The sequence below is a fragment of the Seriola aureovittata genome, chromosome 7 (genome assembly GCF_021018895.1).
Source record: "Seriola aureovittata isolate HTS-2021-v1 ecotype China chromosome 7, ASM2101889v1, whole genome shotgun sequence".
Classification (NCBI taxonomy): domain Eukaryota; kingdom Metazoa; phylum Chordata; class Actinopteri; order Carangiformes; family Carangidae; genus Seriola; species Seriola aureovittata.
This window is the reverse complement of record NC_079370.1, coordinates 4,670,855-4,689,572: the sequence shown is the minus strand read 5'-3', so window position 1 is coordinate 4,689,572 and position 18,718 is coordinate 4,670,855. Positions and strand designations below refer to the sequence as shown.

Genomic DNA, 18,718 nt, shown 5'->3' with positions numbered 1-18,718 from the left:
GGAAAGTTTTTCAGCACTAAAAGGATCAGGACATGTGGTTTGTTGTGTGTGTGTTTTGTTTTTTAAACATCAGCGTCTCCAGTTCTCTGGAACTCTGGGACTTCCAGGATTGCACATCCACCGCGAGGCATGAAGAAGGTGAGCTGATTCCCTCCTGCAGGCTGACGTTAAAAGACAAGAAAAGTGCGAGACAGAAGTCGACTTTCTTTCTAAAACATATCAGATTCTTGTGTATTTCAAAGACCCCTAAAAAAAAAAGTAAATGCTTACCAGAGAGTACTGGGTCAGGCAGTTCTCTCTGCACTACATTTATCTGACGGATAAAGTTATTTGTTATTCTGTAAATTAAAATGTTTAAAACCTGTAATGAGCATGAAAACCACAATATTTACTGTGAATCAATATCTTAACCTTCATATAAAAAAGATGTTATTAGTGTCAGTAATAATATTAATAATGTTTTTGTCTGGCAGCTTGTTGAGGAGCTCTTTTGCCCCCAGGTGGGTAATACTGGAGCTTTAATCACATTTGTGGATGGAGCAGCTCTGTCTCCAACATAAGTTGAAAAAACATCTTTCAGTAGCAATAAGTTGCCAAACCTCTGTTCCTGAAATTCAAAGCATTGCTTTTGTTTATTGCTTCAGATAAAATAAAATAAAATACAACAATAAAATACAAAAACAAGCCAAACCACAAACACAAACTGTATGTTTGTGTAAGCAGAAAAAAACCATCCCATAAAAACCAAACTCAAATACATAAGTGTGTGATCATGAAGACGTGCATGATTTAAATAAAACCAAATGTTTGGACGGTGTATCTTCAGATTTCCAGTACATCCAACATCTGAAGTAAGGATTAAGGATTCGTTATACAAATGTGTCTGCAGCTCAGATGATGTGCAAAGAACATCTTCACTTGGTGTCCATTCCTTAACATCTCTAGAGGCAGAGGCAATACTACCTTAAGACTTGGGGCAAGTCATCTTTCATTTTCAAGAGGTAAAAGTGACTTTTTCCACCGTTTGACTGGAGACTTTCCCCCGTTTTGTCCTCTCTATTCACGAGGCTTCAGAGCCACCAGCACAAAGTTTCTGGGAGAAAAGTTCGGGTCGAAGAGAGCCACCAGCTGACTGTCCACACCTGCACAGAGATCAACAGGTGAATCAAAACAGACCCGATTAAACCGAGAGTTAGAATCTGTTTGACCGCGTCGACCGGCTCACCGTTCTCCTGCAGGTAGATCATCCTGTCCAGCAGCACCAGCGTCTCCACCACGGGGGCCAGCAGCAGGGCCAGGCTGAAGTACACCACCACCCTGCCCTGCTGCCTCAGCATGGTCTCCACCCGCTCCGGGTCCAGGGGTAACTCTGGAGGCAGGCCGACCCGAGCCAGACCCAGACGGGCGTACCTGGGAGAGGATGTGGACAGACGAAAAAGAGGCTTTTACTTTGAAACATTTGAACATGGGTAGCACCTCAGACCTGCTGCAGCGTTACTCACTCTGTGAAGGGTAATAAATGAGCTTTCTTTATGGTCTGGATTCCCGCCCTGCGTAGATCCGGCCTCGTGTCCCTGATGAACGTCTCCAGCGTCGCCCGGTAACAGTGTGTCCTCAGCAGCTCGCTCTCCTCCCTGAGCCTCCGCACATAGTCCTCCACAGCGTGACACGCCCCCTCCCGCGCCTTATAGGACAGCCGATGTCCCGACAGCCCTCGCACCCAGGAGCTCATCGGGTAGCCGAACTCTGAGGGCAGCGGCTCTTGACCCGGTGTCAGCAGGGCGGGAGGTTCCACCAGTCCCGGAGGGGCGGGGTTTTCTTTGGTTGTGATTTTCATGTAGCAGCACGCCACGGAGGTGATGCCGCGAACATGCGGGCAGCTGACGAAGTGGCGGAGAAGGGTGGCGCTGAGGTCGCCACAGGCGTGGAGACCGGTCAGGACGAAGTCTGGATATCCTGGCAGGCTGTTTTCTTCAGGATGAACCAGCTCTGGACAGACAGGCTGGAGACAGGAGCAGCAGTCTCCAGAGGACGTCTGCTCCTCAGATGTCCTCCCGCTCAGCTGATGTTGTGATGACGATTCAGAGTCCCGTGATCGACCGTCAGAGTCTGTGGAGCCATGAGTCTGGACCTCACGAGGACGCCCACGACGATGCTCGGAGCTCCGCAGTCTCTTCTTGCTGGGTCCAGATGGAGTTGGATGAGCTTCGCTTGAACTATCTGCAGTACTCAGCTGCTTGATGAAAGCCTCCCACGATGCCTTGGGGTTCACCCATCCGGCCACATGGCGGGGAAAGGACTGTGATGTTGGGAGCTGGAACGAGCAGTTCTAGGACGATAAAAGAAGTTTGTTAAGATTCATGTTGATGGTTTGTTGCATCTATAACAGGGGGGCAAAATGAGAAGTCCCACTTTAAAGGACCAGTGTGTAGGATTCAGGTGGATCTAATGTCAGACATGAAGTATAATATTCATAACTATGTTTTCATTAGTGTAAAATCACCTGAAACTAAGAATCATTGTGTTTTAAGCTTAGAATGAGCCCTTTATATCTACATAGGGAGCAGAAACAGTGTTTTCATGTTACCTGACGGCCACTGTAGATTTTGACAAACTAATAACAAACCTGTAAATACTTATCTGACTCTGCAGGTCAGATTTTCATCTTTCAGTTTGCTACTAGTTTAGTTTATATGAAAACCAGTCTGTCGCTTTAATGGCTCGCAACTGTTGCTGGTTTTGGTTTAAGTACTGATCTCATAGCGTTGTCTCCAGCAGCAGCAGGAAGCAGCTGTTCTCAGAGAAACGGCTCTGATAAACCCACTGTCAGTGTCCACTTCCTGCTCAGCAGCAAACAGCACACAGAGCTGGGGAAACACAGTGGAGCATGTAGCAGCTAAAGATCCAGGTGTTTCACTCTGGAGTCGGTAGAGAACAAACAGGAGACTGAATATTGGACTTAAATTCATCAGATCATCTGTTTGCTATGGAGTTCACCATATCATCTTGTGCAGACATGTTGTGTTTACGGCCTGTCTGCTGCCCCCAAGTGGCCACAAATCAGCTACTGCAAGATCAAATACATCCTCTAATCCTCTTCCACAGTTAGACATCAACTTTTAACTTTCAAGGAGATAGGACGCTATATTTTTATTTCTAGGTACATCAGTTCTTCTCAAATCAGGTTTAATTTAGAATCCGTTGTGTCTCAACAGAAATCATTAAAAAACAACATTTACTTCAGTTTTTGATTTTCCTTTAGACAACCCCTTTAGAAACAGGTATAAACTTGTTCCTGTTGCTTTAGTGGCAGGGTGTGGAGATATACTACCTATATCTGGTTCATTGTCAAGAGGCCATACTGCAAACATCTTCACTGTTTGGCTTCAGGAACATTTCAGTGAGGAATATAAAGTGGTTCAGACAGTTTAATGCTCTTTGCTCTTTCTCAGTGGACTAATACGTGTGTAACAAGTTCAGCGAAGCACCAACCTTTTTCTGCTTTTCCTTCTCCAGAGCCCACAGTAACTGTCCGTCAAACCTGGACGCCACGGCAACCAGGGTGTGATCAGCCTCAATAGCGGTCACAGTCAGTCCAAGCCCAAAGGACAGGAAACGAGTCAGGTGACCCTGTTTGTGAAAGAGTGGTGGACACGTCTTGCTAAAAATAGTCCCAAACAAATCCACTATTTCCTCCTATCTGAATAAAATTTGATAAACTGCAAGGAAATGACATATTTTTGCAGGATTTGTTGACAATTAAAAGAAAATAGCACAGTCTTAGCTGTATCTTTTAACCTTAAACAAGTGTTTTAGTTATTTAACGTAATTTATTTGCCATAACCTCAGTCTTTAACAAAGATATTGCAGATCATTTATCATTTTAAAAAGCATTGGCACTGAATGCAATCGAGGGATTTATCTTGTTTCATTAATACCTGTCCAGAGCCGACATCCACCACTCTGCTGCAGTCAGTCTGGTCACACAGTTGTTTTACCAGCTGAGGATTTAAAAAAAAAAAAAAAGAAACCAATTAAAATATTATTAACAGAGGAACAAGTTCAAGTTTAAGTTAAGGAGTAAATAAACAGCCCTGTACCATCCCCAGCTTGCGGATCTCGTGCTGTTTCTTGGGTTTGACGTGTTTCCTGAAGATGTGGCCCAGCAGCGAGCTCTGGCTCTGGTTCTCCTGGAACTCCTCGGGCTTCACGGAGCCGGGTGTCCGGCCCTGCTCCCGCCCGCACTCTCTGGGAAAAGCCAGAGCATGAGCTGTGGCACGGAAAGCCAACAGAGACAGAGGCCACACGGAGGGATATCTGCAACGACAAAGTTTAACATCTCTTCTTTATTATCATCTTTTGTGTATTAACCTTTTGCTTTTCTGTGCTTCAGTTTCTTATCTTGTGCTCATGTTTTCATTTATAAAGGGCCTGACTACAGTCCAGTTGTACTTCCTGTCTCCATGCGTAGCGTCCAGCAAAAGGTCCGCAATCTGTGGATACGACAGGTCCTGCAGCACGGGCTGCCAGCTGCTGGGTAACGTGTGCCACAGATCCTCAGTGAAGAACTCCTGTAGAGGAATAACACACAGAACTGTTACCAGACAAACTACAAACTGAGTGCATATGAACCCATCTATCTAAATGTGCATAAAGATTTTTTCCTTTTCAAATAGTAGCTTGTGTCCCTTTGGGAAACATTTAATGCTGTGCCTCTTTTTGTTCCACAATATACAACAGATAGCAGCTTCACTATATTTTACACAAACTCTGAAACCAACAAAAAAGCAAAATTAAACTTCTGGCCCAACATGTACCTGGCTCCTCGGCCGAGTCTGGCCCATATACTTCCCCATCTGGGTGGTTTCCAGCTGTTACCCTCTGGTTTTTAACTGAGAGCTGGAAGATTTTCTGTGTGCACCACAATTGGTCCAGATGTGGAAGTAGCATTTGATAATCATGTCGTATATGGGCCAGATTCGGGCCGTGGAAGCAGGTTTATTATGTTATCTGGGTTCTACCTGGGTTCTGAGGTTCTGTGATCTGAAGAAAAAAAACTTTATTTAGGAAAATGCACCATGTGAGCTCAATATAAACAAATAATAAAGGTGTTACAACCAGGCTTGTATATGATAGGGCCACATAATAATGAAATTACACACAGATGAAACTGAGCTGGGTGGGATGAAAGCTTGAATACACATCTGACAGCTAGCTCCAAATGTGCAAAATCAAATATGAAATTAATGCAATAACGTAAATGCGTCGTTGTCAAGGAGACTGAGGTCGTCGTGGCGGTTACTGTTTTAAGTTTTAAAATCTTTGTTTCAAAACAAAACATTCATTCACTGTGATATTCAACTGGGAAAAGCTTTCAACAGTCACAGCAGGATCAGTTATTGATACGCACGATTATGAAGGAGTCGGATAAGTGGCTGAACTGAGACAGAAAGGTGGTGAGTCTTTCCGCCAGCTCTCTCTGTTGTTGTGATGATAGACTCGGTGTAAACATCTCCACATCTTGTGCTGCTGTTAGCTCAACTGACATGGGACTTAACAGGCGAGCTAATGCTACTTATGTTTGTTAATGCGACGTTATTTTTCCCGGTGAGACGGAAGTACTCCTAAAATACACAGACAGTTACTAACTCGCTCTTAAAATCGAGCTCTTTAAAATGTATGTTTGTTTTTTTTTTTTTAAATTTCATTAATGGTTGTTGCATTTAGCCTTTAGCCACTGCAGCTAACTGTCAACTTCCACATGTAGGATGCCGAGGCGTTCAAGTGCTCCCCGTAAATCTAACCAGCTAGCTGTTTTAGGGATTTTTGAATTATTAAGGATTATTATTATTAAAAATGAAAATAAAATAAAAAACTTCTCAGTATGTAGACAAACATGCATTAATAGAAAAGGTACGCAAAGTAAAATAAATACTGTATATTTAAAAATAAATAAATTATTCATAGAAAAAATTCCGGGGTATTGTAGCATTAAGATGTTATTTTTATATGTACGAATTGTTGTTTTGGCTTTTAGTCGCTTGCCATTTGTGAACAGTTTCCATATATCTTCTTAGTTCATTTTAATAATCAAAGACATAAATGGCGGTTTGCTTGCAGATCATTTACTTTATGGATTAAATGTCGTCCAAGTTAAATAAAAAATACTGCGAATAACACATCATTAAAGTACAAGAAAACGTCACAGTCAAGATTATGTTTTTTTGGAGTTATTACTCACTTGTTGATTATGTAGGTTTTAATGTTATATTCACCAATAAACGTTATTGATATAGAGGCGTCCCACTAAATAAAATTCAAAATTGTTTGTGCTGATATATCAGACTGTCCCCGAAGGCAGCATGACCCGGATGACGTTGCTTTGTTTTGAGGAACGAGCAGGAAGCGTGCGGTCTACACGGTGTGCAGCTGCAGGTCTGGTTTTACCTTTAACAAAGTTATTTTCAGAGATTTCCTATTAGGGAAACTATCGTTATCAAACCTGCTGACGTTCACGAGCTCTCTGAACCGAATTTTCCGTTAACGGACAGTCACTTCCCGCCACTGGGAACCAACCGACGGCTAGCTAACGTTGACAACCGTTAGCTAACGTTTAACTCGAAAGCAAATTTAGAAATATCAGTGTAAATCGAAGTTTAGATTTTTTTTTAACTCACAAGCTTATTACGATATTAATTGTGTATTACGCATGTGGGTTCATGCACTTGTCAGTATCCTGTAATTAACCGGCACAGCTGTGTGTAAAACGAAGCTAATGTGAATGTGTTGTTCCAGGTCAAACAAAATAATGAAAACCACATATTTAAACTATAGGAACTCCCATGTTATTGATCAACAAAAAAATAACCTGCAACTATTTTGACTGCTGATGAATGAATGAAATTTATTCTACTGCACTTTATTTGTTGTATTGCTTTTTATTGTCCTATTTCTTTGTCTGTGTTTGGATATTTTGTACTTTTTTATAGATGTAAAGCACTTTGTATCTGTGAATGGTGCTGTACAAATCAACTTTACTTAATTACTTACAAAGCTGAAATAATCAAAATAAATGCTACAATTTCTCAGGGTTCAGCTTCTCACATGGTGCTTCTTTGTCATATACCATAAAAAACTTAATATCTTTTGATATTGGACAAAATAAGACATTTGTAGACGTCACCTTGGGCAGTGGGAAGTTATGATTGGAATTTTTTTGACATTTCATACACCAATCAATTAATCAAAAACATAGTTAACAGAATAATTGATATTGAAAATAAATGTTAGTTGTGGTCCTACAAAGACAAGACAGGGTTTGATAACGTTATGTTTGTGTTTGTTTTGCAGGAGGTTCCATTTATTCTGGTTTCAGCTGATTTTAACCAGACTACAAAGAACAAATACGTGTTGAGGACCTCAAAACAAGAATATCTGCATGATTGCTGTGTGTGAATGCGCATGGAGAAAACTTAATTGCAATTTCTGCGTAGCTGTGACCACAACCATGTCGACCATTACGATCAACGTGTACTCTTCTGGTGATGCAGCGCAGGGGGGAACTGCAGTGGGAAAGAGAAAAAGGAAGAACAAGAGGCCTCGGGGAGAAAACTTTGAGCAAAGAGGATACGTGGAAGGTAAAGAGAGACAGAACCGGTACAGGCACAGGAGTCGGTCCAGACACAACCAGACTCCACGCCACAACGGAGCGTGCTCAAATCATCCACCGCCTCCCACCTCCACACAAAACGAACGTTTACCTCTCCCACAAGGTGCTTCTCACTCCTTCAGGCCTTCAGCGTCTTTCACACGCAGCCTCCCCTCCTGTACCGTAACTGTGAGCAGCAAAGGAAGCCACGAAAAGCCAAAGGAACCTGTGAACAAAAAACCAGCAGCTGCCCCCACCCCGGGCCCCTCAGCATCCAGCAGCTGTAAACCTACCGCCACGCCAGCAGCAAACCCCACCAAGTACCTCGCTTTTGACTGTGAGATGGTGGGCGCCGGACCAAAAGGGCGCATCAGCCAGCTCGCACGCTGCAGCATAGTGTCCTACGATGGAGATGTGGTCTACGATAAGTTCATCAACCCCCCCTTGCCTATCACCGACTACCGCACCCGCTGGAGCGGCATCCGTCGCAGCGATCTCATCAAGGCCACGCCGTACTCCGAGGCCCGGAAGGAGGTGAGAGATGAGCTTGTGAAGCTATATTTGGCCACTTCTCAGGAGGTGGTGCGTTCAGGGGTTGTCGGTGGTTCTCTTACCCATTACATTCCCAGAGGACCCGGTGTAATGGCTTGATTTATCCAGCAGATCTGCAATTTATTGTCACAAATTTTCACAATTGAGAAGCTGCAACATTTTGCATCTTCATTCAACAAAATACTTACGCATTTAACCAGTTATCAAAACAATTGCTAATTCATTTTGTGTTTTTGACTAACTTATTAATCAACTAATTGTTTCAGCTCTAGATGAGCTGTCAAACAACAACCAGGACGACTACAGCAAACACAACAATAGTGACCAGGCAATTAAGTGCTTCATTAAAAGAATGATCAGCACATTAACCGATAATGAAAACAACATTTAGGTGTAGCTCCACATCAGATCGACCCTGCAGCTCCACGAAGAAAAACGTGTGTGTGTGTCATTCATGTAAATCAGCAGTGTGTGTGTCTCTCCTGGTACTGTTGTTTTCTCGGTTTGTCCTCCAGTTTCTGTTTAACCTTGCATCTCTGTTTTTGTCCTGTGGGACAAACTTCATCATGTTTTATTCAGACTTGAGCTGCATCAAGTAACAAAGCATGAGGGCTAGGCTGGCATGATGGTGTTTGAGCTTCATAGATGCCTCTCACTATTGTCCGCTACTCAATGTGAAACTGTCTTTAAAATATTTAGCAAATACATCAAATAAAAAATATATTTAACATCCACCTGTCACAGTCCAATAGCAGTTGTCCTTAAAACCTCAGCTGAACTCTTGAACACATTTACGCTCAAAACTAGTTGCATTCATGTAAATTTTTCCTCTTATTAATTGTAGTTCAGGATAAGTTTGTATAAACCTAACGAGTGTGTGTGTGTCTCCTCTGTTGGCAGATACTGAGGCTGCTTAATGGGAAGGTGGTGATTGGCCACGCCGTCCACAATGACTTCAAGGTCCTGAGTTACACTCACCCAACGGCCTTGACCAGAGACACGTCCAGAATCCCTCTGCTCAACCAGAAGGCCGGCTTCGCTGAGAACGAGTGCGCCTCGCTGAAGAGACTCACCAAAGCCATTTTCAACCGTGACATCCAGGTAGGAGGGAATTCTACGGTGCCAGCTGTCAGTGTCAGTCTTTAAAGATTTCAATACGTTAATGTGCATTTAAATCACCTGGTGCAGTCTTTATCCTTTCCTGTCTTAACAGACAGTTTTTTACCAGACACCTTTGTCTGAATGACAGAAAGCCGTCTGTAACACTGTAACACATTAAATAACATGATCGAGAAAAGAAATGCAGCTTAAAGTCGCCCTCTAGAGTGATAAGAATCAAAGCTGAACCTTCATCATGATTTAAAAATGTCTCCAACATGATGCTGAACTCGGCCTCTCTTGTGTCCTCAGACCGGAAAGAGGGGTCACTCTTCTGTGGAGGATGCCAAGGCCACGATGGAGCTTTACAAGGTGGTGGAGGAGGAGTGGGAGAGGTGGCTCGCCTCCAAACAGCAGGCCAGATAGTGCCATGTCCTCAGAGACAACGTGAAAATAAAGTGATCTTAAATGAACGATTGGTGTGGCAGGTATGTGGTTTGAACTGACGGACTCGCTGTAAGGTCACAGGATCAACCCGGAGAACTGAACCTGAACCTCCAGAGAACTGGATTCGCTTCTACCAGCTGCCTGAACGCTACAACTCTAAGATTATGATGGGAGCAGAACAACATGAATAACTGCTGGGTCACACACTTTGCTGTCACCTTCACTTTCAACAGGTCCTTTCTTCCTCAGGGTTTGCCTTGTGTTTAAACGGTGCTCCTGCCACTGGGGGGCAGTCATGTATTCACTCTGGGAACAAAAGTACATCATTAAAACAAAAAAAGCTTCCACAAGGTAATTGCTTCTGATCAGATCCGTGAGTTCAGCTGTTCCAGGACAACATTCAACCCAGAGTCGTAAACTGAAAGTTCGTAGACGTGGTGACGGACGTGACCTCAGTGGTGACTACAGCCCTGATCGTCTCCATGTGGCGAGGATTGTAAAGCGCTTTGAGTGGTCAGTAAGACTAGAGAAGTGCTGTACAAGTGCAATTCCATTTACCATTAACCATCGTCCTCCTGTCACAGACTGTTTGTCACAGTGGCTGATGGAACCAGTGTCGTCTTGTTTGTCTGACCTCTGTTCAGTCGGCGGCGGTGAATCAGCTCTTCTGTTTTATGCGAGTGTTTACGTTGAGAGACCAGTTTCCTATGCAAAGTCCGATCAGGTCAGTTTCCTACTGTACATTCAGCACGGTGCTCTGGTGCTTGGTGTTTCATATCAATAAATCATTACCACATCGATTTTTGAGATTTTACAATAATTACTGTAACGAACATCAGACACAGGACCGTGAGCTCGGAGTTCAACCGGTGCTGAAACGCACACTGAGTCTGATTTGACAGGAAATAAAACAGGAAGCATTTAACTTTTTCTAAATCCTAAATCCACTACTACTAATACGTGTCGTCTTCTTGAATCTTGTCAGAGCAGGACAGTAAACTCAGTCACCAGTTCATTTTACTGAGAGGTAGTTTTAATGTTAACAAACACATTTCAGTGTTTACATGCAGCAAAGTTCAACAGCAACATAAAGTTGAATTAATAACAAAACAGTTTATCATGAGATATATGTCAGGAAATCATCTGAGATGTTGGTTGAAGGTTGGATTATGTCTGACTGTCTCAGCTGAGTGAAGTGATCAATGAAGATAGTTTCGTCATCTAATCCTCATTTTAATGATTAGATGATCTATGATCTATCGATGATTTCTACTGAGAATACCAGAGTCACTATCAGTAGAACTCAAGTCAAATACAAAGAATTGTCTTCAATCAGAAATCCAAAAACAACATGTTATTTCTTCTTGTGACAACTTTAAAATTCAAATCATTTTTTCTAACTCTAATTATTGTTGTTTGTCAGACATTAAGATACATGAATGTCTGTAAACAACATAATTAAAAACACAATGCGTCCTGTAGTTGAGATATTTCAGTCTGGACCAACAGACACATATCACCATCCTGTCGACATTAAAATCTTCCCTCTTGGTTATGTTTTTGTATCAATACTGACACTCAGATCTCGTGTCAGAGTTTTTAATATACCGCCCTCTGTAAGGCCTTAGATCAGTGTGGGATCTTTTCTCCACCTGCCACATTTACAATGTCTCAAAACTTTCACCATTCTTTTGACAGAGCAGACCAGGATCAAACGTTTGATTGGACAAACAGCCACCGGGACTCGTCTGGTGTTAATTTGCCGCTCTCTCCATGACCGGCCTCTCTCTCTCCGCAGAGCTCATCAGCTGATTCAGCAGCTCTGCTCCTTTCAGGCCTGACACCGGCGGTCGTCTTGCACACTTGGTGTAAACACAACGTTTCTCCCAGAGTCTCACACTGCTCCACTTTCCGTCTCCTCTGGCAAAGTGTTTGTCCTTAAAGGTGAGCAAATCAGCACTGTGTCCCCGCCGTGAATTCAACACCAGCACATTAATTATACAGCATGCCATCCTGCCTGAAAAAAGCCAGAGCCGACACAGCTGCTGGCAGAGAGAAGCTGATTAAAGAGGGACCAAACCTCACAGGCAACACTACAGCACGTTCTGGGTTTAAATCAGGTACGACTGGAAGTGTCAAGTACTTTTTGAAGGAGGTGTTAGTGTGAGATTAGTGAGCATCTGTGCAGCCTCGGTCTTTGTTAGAGAAGATATGAATTCAACAGTATCCTGCCAGAGTTTGCAGAATGAGGTAAAGACAAGTCCTGTGTCTGCTCTTTGTCCGCGGACCAAACAGGCGGCTGAAACCCACAGTGTCACACCAGAGGATGCCAAAGCATCCGATGGTCACAGTCTAAGTAGCTGGCACAGGAGGCAGCCGAGTCTCCTGTGCTGGAAATTCTTGAGCTGTGAGCTCCACAGTGTTTTCAGGTTCTCAATAGAAGACGGGGAAAAAAACCGCACAGTAGAAATCTGGAACCAGTTGAAAAGTGGAATTCGCTGATAATTAAAAGCCTTTTTTAACAAGGAGAGAGCGAGTGAAGAAAGGCTTTAAATCTACTGGATTTGCAGCTTCTTCCCTCTGTTCACTACTGAATGCTTAAAGGATCAGTTCACCCAAATTATAAATGAACATTTTTCTCATTTACCCTCAGTATTGAGCCTTTAAACTGCCATATTTTCTTCTTCTGTGTTTTATTTGAAGTGTTGATCCATCAGAAGATATAAAAACCATCTCAGTGCAGTTTTACATCTCCTCTCTCAGGCTTCTCTCTGGAGCTCTAGTAACGACAGATCAGTGAGCCAATCAGAAGAGAGGAGGCTCTGAGCCTCTCTTCTGATTGGCTGACTGTTTTCTGAGTGATCCAATAAAAATATAGCAGATTTCAGGTTAAAACACTCCGAGAAACCAAATCCTGTAAAGGTTTGAATGGTGGGTCCAGGTGGGCGGGGCTTGGTGACTGCTTTGTTGTGACATCACAAAGTTCCAGAAGTGGTGTGTACAAATAGACATAAAAATATATTGAAATATGTCAAGAAATAAGTGCAGATAAGGAATAATGCACATGGTGAGTTTGTCAGGTTTTGGTGTGTGTGGTCCACTGTGTTGTACATGTTATACAAGGATAACGGTGGTTAATTGATAAGATTTCACAGAATTTTCACGCTGATATTGAATGATCTCGTAGATTTCATGTTTCACGTTTCAGTATGTTTAATCAGTCGGGTCGTGTGATTGCATTGTCGCCTGTTTATTGTTTTTAAAGGCCGTACATGACGCGTACATGGATGCAATAATTCATACAAACGGCACAGACTCCAGGTCAGTCTCTCCTTGAATGGACTCTGCACACCTGGTTAGTTGCTGCAGTTAAGCCGACACGATTGTCAGATAGTCGGTTACATAAAATTCTCAAACAAAAACTCCAAAGTTGCTGTTACACAATCGGACACACTTCATCTGAAGCACCCGGAGGCCTTCAGCCATCACTCACCTTTACAGGAACCCTGGGCTTCAGGGTTAGAGACAAGGTTGAGCAAAAATACTGCAAAGTAACATGTGATTTAATCCATTCCCTAGTCTAGATTATCCCATACTCTTTATCCCTCCTTAATCTCCTTGTGCATGGGCAATAATGTGAATAATTTGATTTTATTCCTTGTTATTAGCTCCATAAGTGAAAGCCAGAGCTTAAAAACCAAAAGAGGCTTTGGATTTTCTTCTGTGGCTGTGTTGTGTTTAATATGTTAAAAACAAAACTTTCTCCTTCACATCTCAGGTTATAAAATGAGAAACATCTTTTGACTCGCTTGATCCTTCTTTCTTTCTTTTTTTTTTAATTTTCCCTTTCTTAATTGTAATTCTGCATTATTGATTTAAATATTACTGTCGACATTTGAAGTTAAAGAAGATTAAGTGTTCACCTGCTGTATTAATCAGGCCTTGAAATACTTGAAAGAGCGCCGTTGGCCTCATTAGGCAACACAATATGGATTTTATGGATTTTATTACCCCCTGGGTCAAGTTATTGGGAGCTCGACTCTGCAGATTACCCTTCCCACACACACACACACACACATCACAACATCACACACCGCACACATTAGTCACGGCCCCACATCAGCCACATGTGCATAATTCGGTTTTTATTACCCACTGCCAAGCCATAAGGAATTTGTCCATTTTGCAGATTGCTAGTTAACCTTACACATACAGTCGTACACTGAGCTGAGGGAGGGTCGGCTGCAGGTTCAGCAGCACGGAGGGTCTTAAACCGTCGGGGTAGAAGTCTCAGTTGTGATTTATGAAGTTTCAGGACAATTTAAAAATGCATAACAAAATTCAGCGAACAAGCGTTGAATGGGCCATAACTCGAATTCTGCCTCATGGTTTATGGTGTTGCGTCATTTCCACGGGGCATTCAGGGACCCGTCGGTAGATTCATCTTGTTTGACCAAATTAGTTTCCCACCGTCTTGAGTCTGAGTTAAAGCTGTTCTCGATTACAGCCCTACTGTAAGATTCATAGAGCGCATAGATTGATTTATAATTTAAAGGTCCACTAATCAAGATTTTTATTATTCCTCCGCACCGGCGAAAGTCAGAGCTGGAGCCATGTTGTTTTCAGGTTGTTCGTCCGTCCGTCCCGTTTTCGTGGACACGATACCTCAGTAACGCCTCGATGGAGCTTCTTTGAATTTGGCACAAACATTCATGTGGACTCAAGGATGAACTGATTAGATTTTGGTGGTCAAAGGTCAAAGGTCAAGGTCGTGGTGACCTCATAAAATATGGTTTTGGCCTCGTGAACGCAATATCTAACGCATTGAGGGAATTGCTTCAAATTTGGTAAAACAGTCACTTGGACTCAAGGACGAACTGAATGGCCTAGTGGCTAAAGGTCAAGGGTCAGAGGTCAATTTCATGGTGACCTCACAAAATATGATTTTGGCCTTGTGAACACAATAGCTCAAGAACTCCTCAAGGGAATCCCTTTAAATTTGGCACCAACGTTCATTTGCACTCAAAGGCGAACTGGTTAGATTTTGGTGGTCAAAGGTCAAAGGTCGCAGAACACTTTTCAGCCATTACTCAAGACTTCACTCAGCAATTATGACAAAAGTTCACACAAATGGTGAATATTTTACGTGACTCTGGATAAACAGGGATGTAACCAGGAACTAGTCTGAGTGGCGGAGGGATACGACCGTTAGGAGGTGACTCTAGTTACTTCTGGCGATTGTATTTAGGCTTCAAACATCATAAAGTGATGAAACGTCAAAGTGTTGTCAGTATCATAAACTTTTGTTTTTTGCAGTAATCCAAAAGCCAGTGTTAAAACATCCCATTGGCTTTTTGTTGAGGGAGCCAGGGTGATGCAAACATCCGGGTTAGCCTACAGAAACACCTGCATCCCTGCGGCGCTCGTCCAAGAGAGGCGACATCTCACACTTTATAATTCATCTGGTCTATTCATCTTGTTGTGGATCTCCTCTGCCCCCTGGTGGCCATTAAAAAGTCAGTTATTGCAGCTTTAATAGTGATTTATTGTTTGGCTAAAATAGGGCAGTTGAAGGGCAAAGCACAACACATCTCCACGTATTTAATGATACAAGTTTGGGGACCTCTGTTTGAGGTTGCGGCCATCTTAGCTCTTCATTTACTGACAGATAATTCAGAGATAATTAATAACCACCCTCCTTATTCCTCACTTGTTCACCCCTCTGTGTGTCCTTTACCTCATCAGGGATTATGATGTTCCAGGCAGGAGGAGGAGGAGGAGGAGGAGGAGGAGTGGTGGTGGTGGTGGGGAGGTGTAGGGGCTCTTAACACTGCCTTCATCCCAGTTCCTCCTCTCTTCACCTCCTCTCTCCTCGGCGGTCGGGACGGACACAAGTCAGAGCCTGAGCCCCTGTGTCGCTGATCGAGGACCGGTCGGTTCCACGGCTCCCGGAGGAAAAACAGACCCGCACCTGTCCGGAGGCTCCGCGCAGACACGAGGGACAACTTCAGAGAGCCGAGAGCGGGAGTTGAGCCGGATGAAAATGAAGTAAGTTACATCCGTTTCATTTATTAGAGAAAACCCTGATTCTTAATGAATGATTTCCGTGTTATATTTTATTCATTTAGCTCGTATCTTCACTGTCAGTGTGCGTCCTTATCAATAACCTGCCTTTACTTTGATCAACGTTTATTGATTTTGCATCGTCTGCCATGTTAGTGGTTTCAATTTATGATTCATACATAAAAAGAAATACGTGAAATTGAGGCTCCGCGTATATATATATATATATATATATAAAGTAACAGTATCAGTTGTCACCTGCTGCAGCATCACTGCATGTTTCCACAGCAGAGAGCAACACTGGGATCAAAGTGGTGATACCACCATGTAAAATATAATGTATGTACTAATACATTTCAATATAATGTATGTTCTAATACTAATACATTTCAATGAGTGTAAAAGTCCTGTATTCAAAGTAAAAGTACAGAGGAATGTTCATATGGGTGAAAAGTTAAAGTGCACATTGTGCAGAAAGGCTCCTTTCAGAGTTTTATATTGTTAAATAAACATTTATATCATTGCACTGGGTTTTTATTAATAGTGCATCAGTGTGTAAGCAGCATTTTAATGTTGTAGCTGATCAAGATGGAGCTGATTAACTGCTGTGGGTGAGTTAAGTTATAATAATGCATCATATTTTTAAGTTGTTCTACACAATATCTACAGGTTTCAGATAAAAAAAAGTATGAAATTTTTCATTTCTCGTTTATTTATTTAAGCCTTTAAGATCAATTAAGTTCCTCTCATTAGCAGAGTTAAAAATTAAAAGAAGACAATACTCTATACTCAATACTGAGCTGAAAAAGTTTGAGATCATCGTCTTGAATTGTCCAGGTGTCCGAGCGTGTTGTAGATTTCCCTCTGACGTGACGTTAACTTAAAATAACCAAGGACCTCAAAACTGTAAGTTAGTGCAGGACTTAGTTAAATGTTCTTAGTTGCTGTTGCACTGAAGCACGTGGGAACTGGTTGTGAACGACTGGTTCTGCAGAAAAGATTTTCTGAGAACGTCTTGAGCGTCACATTAAAACGATGAGTCTGAATAGGAAGGTTTTGATGACACAATAACGAAGGTAAACGAGCTCACGGTCAGTCAGGTCATGATGAAACACGTTAGACTGTTAGTACAATTACAATGTGACATAAAAACAAAATACCATAAAACCTTATTGCTGTTTCTCAGCCACCACTAATAAACTGTGTCCTAGGAGGAACATTAAGGGAAGATCTGGTCTTTGGAAATACACCTGTGGAATTCTGGGAAATTAAAATAAAAACAGAGGGAAGGTTTTTGGGAAGAAGTTACGTGTGCGTTCATGAATTAAAAGAAGAAAGAAATAGTGATTCCTAAAGTGAACATTCACCTTTAAAGGCAGATTTAACATCCAGCTGATGAACTTGAAGCTGTGGTTGTTTGAAGAGGTTTTTTGTTTTGCATTTATTTTATTTAAGCTCGTGCACGGTCCTCAATGTAAAGGCTGATTGTAGCTGTGATGAGGTGAAGATCGTCTGTCTGGAAGAAATAGGTCAGACCCTTTAAAAAAATATGGACTGTAAATGCGTCTACGTACAGCCGCACATTGATTCGCAGCACAGAACCTGTTACTGGAAGCTTTTTGTAAAGATGTAAGGAGAGGGGTTTTTGTCTGAACCAGCAGAGCAGCAGCGCTCTGAATGAGCTGGGGTTGTTTAACGGCCAGACAAGAGACGGGTGTAATGGTCCGTCCTGCTGGAACAGGAAAGGAAGGAAGTCCTGGAGGAGTTTTTCCAAATCTTAAGACGTCTAATTCTCACTCTGTTAAAACAACATACTTTCAGGTTTTTGTCTTTTCAGACCTGGAATCAAGCTGAGAAATAACTTTAGTCTTTGCTCCTCGTTTAGAAATAATAGTAATAAAAGGACACAAAACACCCTTAAGTTTCATCCTTAAGATCTCCTTAAAATGTTCACCTAAGTATATAAGGTGTTCTCTTTATCTGAGTCTCACACTTAAGAAATCACTTAAAGTCAGTTAAACTGTGGCACAAAAGTATTTCTTTCTGTGAAATCTCTTTCGCTGCTGCACGTGCCTCAACTTTTTTCCTTAACTAAGGAAACATTTTTAAGAGATTCGGTGCAACATTCTTAAGTAACTCCCTCAGCTAAGGAGAAATTAACTTAAGACTTAAGTAGAAAATGTAAGGTGTTCTGTGCGACCGGCTCCTGTGACGTGTGTAAAGGCTGCAGGTGTGTTTTTAGATATAAACTCTTCCAATTTGTTGTGGTTTGTCGGTGCTTGATGGTGGGGCTGGGTCTCAGTTAGGTGGGGTGGGGGGCAGCAGGTCATGCAGGTCACTATGGTTGCTGCGCAGTGTGTCTGTAACTTCAGAGGGTGACGCGTCTCCGCGGCAGCAGCAGTGAAGTTTCCAGCAGCTCGTGTGAAATGCGACTCGAAGTGAATAATGAGAGGCGACCGGTGCTGTGTTCGCTGTCGTGTTGTTGTCACCCTGTCTGAGGTATAAGCCGTTATAACTCGCAGCCATTCTGCCTAATCAGCTTGTGGTGCACGGACGACAACACACACACACACACACACACACACACACATACACACACAAGTCTAAATGCAGCTGAAACTCACAACCAGAGTTTAGTAACTTATGGCTTTTGTCACTTTATTAAAAGTTTTGCCCTCGGCGGCTAACAGCTAATCAGACATGGCCGCTGCTGGAGGCGGGCGGGTGAATCGTTCCAGATCCTTCCTCTGAACTTAACGTCTCTCTCAGCACTCAGTCATGCTGCACACAGCTTTCTTCTTCCTCTGTCGCCACCCTGTTCTCCCGTTTGTTTCCAGCCCTCCCCCGGCTTCCTCCTTGCTTCCTGTCAGATTGTGTCAGTCGGGGGGGTGGGGGTGGGGGGGTCTAGGG

At 42.7% G+C, this 18,718-nt stretch overlaps 3 protein-coding genes across 9 annotated transcripts in view; 2 read left to right on the top strand and 1 right to left on the bottom strand.

Moving 5' to 3' along the window:
* Positions 1-608: 608 nt before the first annotated feature.
* mettl25b (methyltransferase like 25B) lies at positions 609-5,779 on the bottom strand. 2 transcript variants are annotated; one of them, XM_056380675.1, is made up of 8 exons: positions 5,411-5,779; positions 4,453-4,571; positions 4,101-4,317; positions 3,939-4,001; positions 3,493-3,630; positions 1,503-2,329; positions 1,226-1,410; positions 609-1,142 (listed from the first exon to the last, which is right to left on the bottom strand). In XM_056380675.1, the coding sequence occupies exons 1-8, from the start codon at positions 5,546-5,548 to the stop codon at positions 1,057-1,059; spliced, it is 1,773 nt and encodes a 590-aa protein (XP_056236650.1). In that variant the 5' UTR covers positions 5,549-5,779; the 3' UTR covers positions 609-1,056. The 2 variants fall into 2 exon arrangements, with proteins under 2 accessions (XP_056236650.1, XP_056236651.1); XM_056380676.1 differs by lacking the exon at positions 5,411-5,779 and adding an exon at positions 4,818-5,229.
* On the top strand, positions 5,373-10,545 carry isg20l2 (interferon stimulated exonuclease gene 20-like 2). 2 transcript variants are annotated; one of them, XM_056380678.1, is made up of 4 exons: positions 5,373-5,456; positions 7,351-8,182; positions 9,101-9,301; positions 9,611-10,545. In XM_056380678.1, the coding sequence occupies exons 2-4, from the start codon at positions 7,439-7,441 to the stop codon at positions 9,722-9,724; spliced, it is 1,059 nt and encodes a 352-aa protein (XP_056236653.1). In that variant the 5' UTR covers positions 5,373-5,456; positions 7,351-7,438; the 3' UTR covers positions 9,725-10,545. The 2 variants fall into 2 exon arrangements, with proteins under 2 accessions (XP_056236653.1, XP_056236652.1); XM_056380677.1 differs by lacking the exon at positions 5,373-5,456 and adding an exon at positions 6,359-6,435.
* Positions 10,546-15,564: 5,019 nt separating this feature from the next.
* bcan (brevican) overlaps positions 15,565-18,718 on the top strand; it is a 36,664-nt gene continuing 33,510 nt past the window's right edge. For 2 of the 5 annotated variants that reach the window (XM_056380385.1, XM_056380381.1), the window contains exon 1: positions 15,575-15,793. In XM_056380385.1, the coding sequence (XP_056236360.1) occupies positions 15,783-15,793 (11 nt within the window). In that variant the 5' untranslated portion in view covers positions 15,575-15,782. Of the gene's footprint in view, positions 15,794-18,718 lie in introns of all 5 variants that reach the window. The other 3 variants (XM_056380384.1, XM_056380382.1, XM_056380383.1) reach the window with 3 other exon arrangements.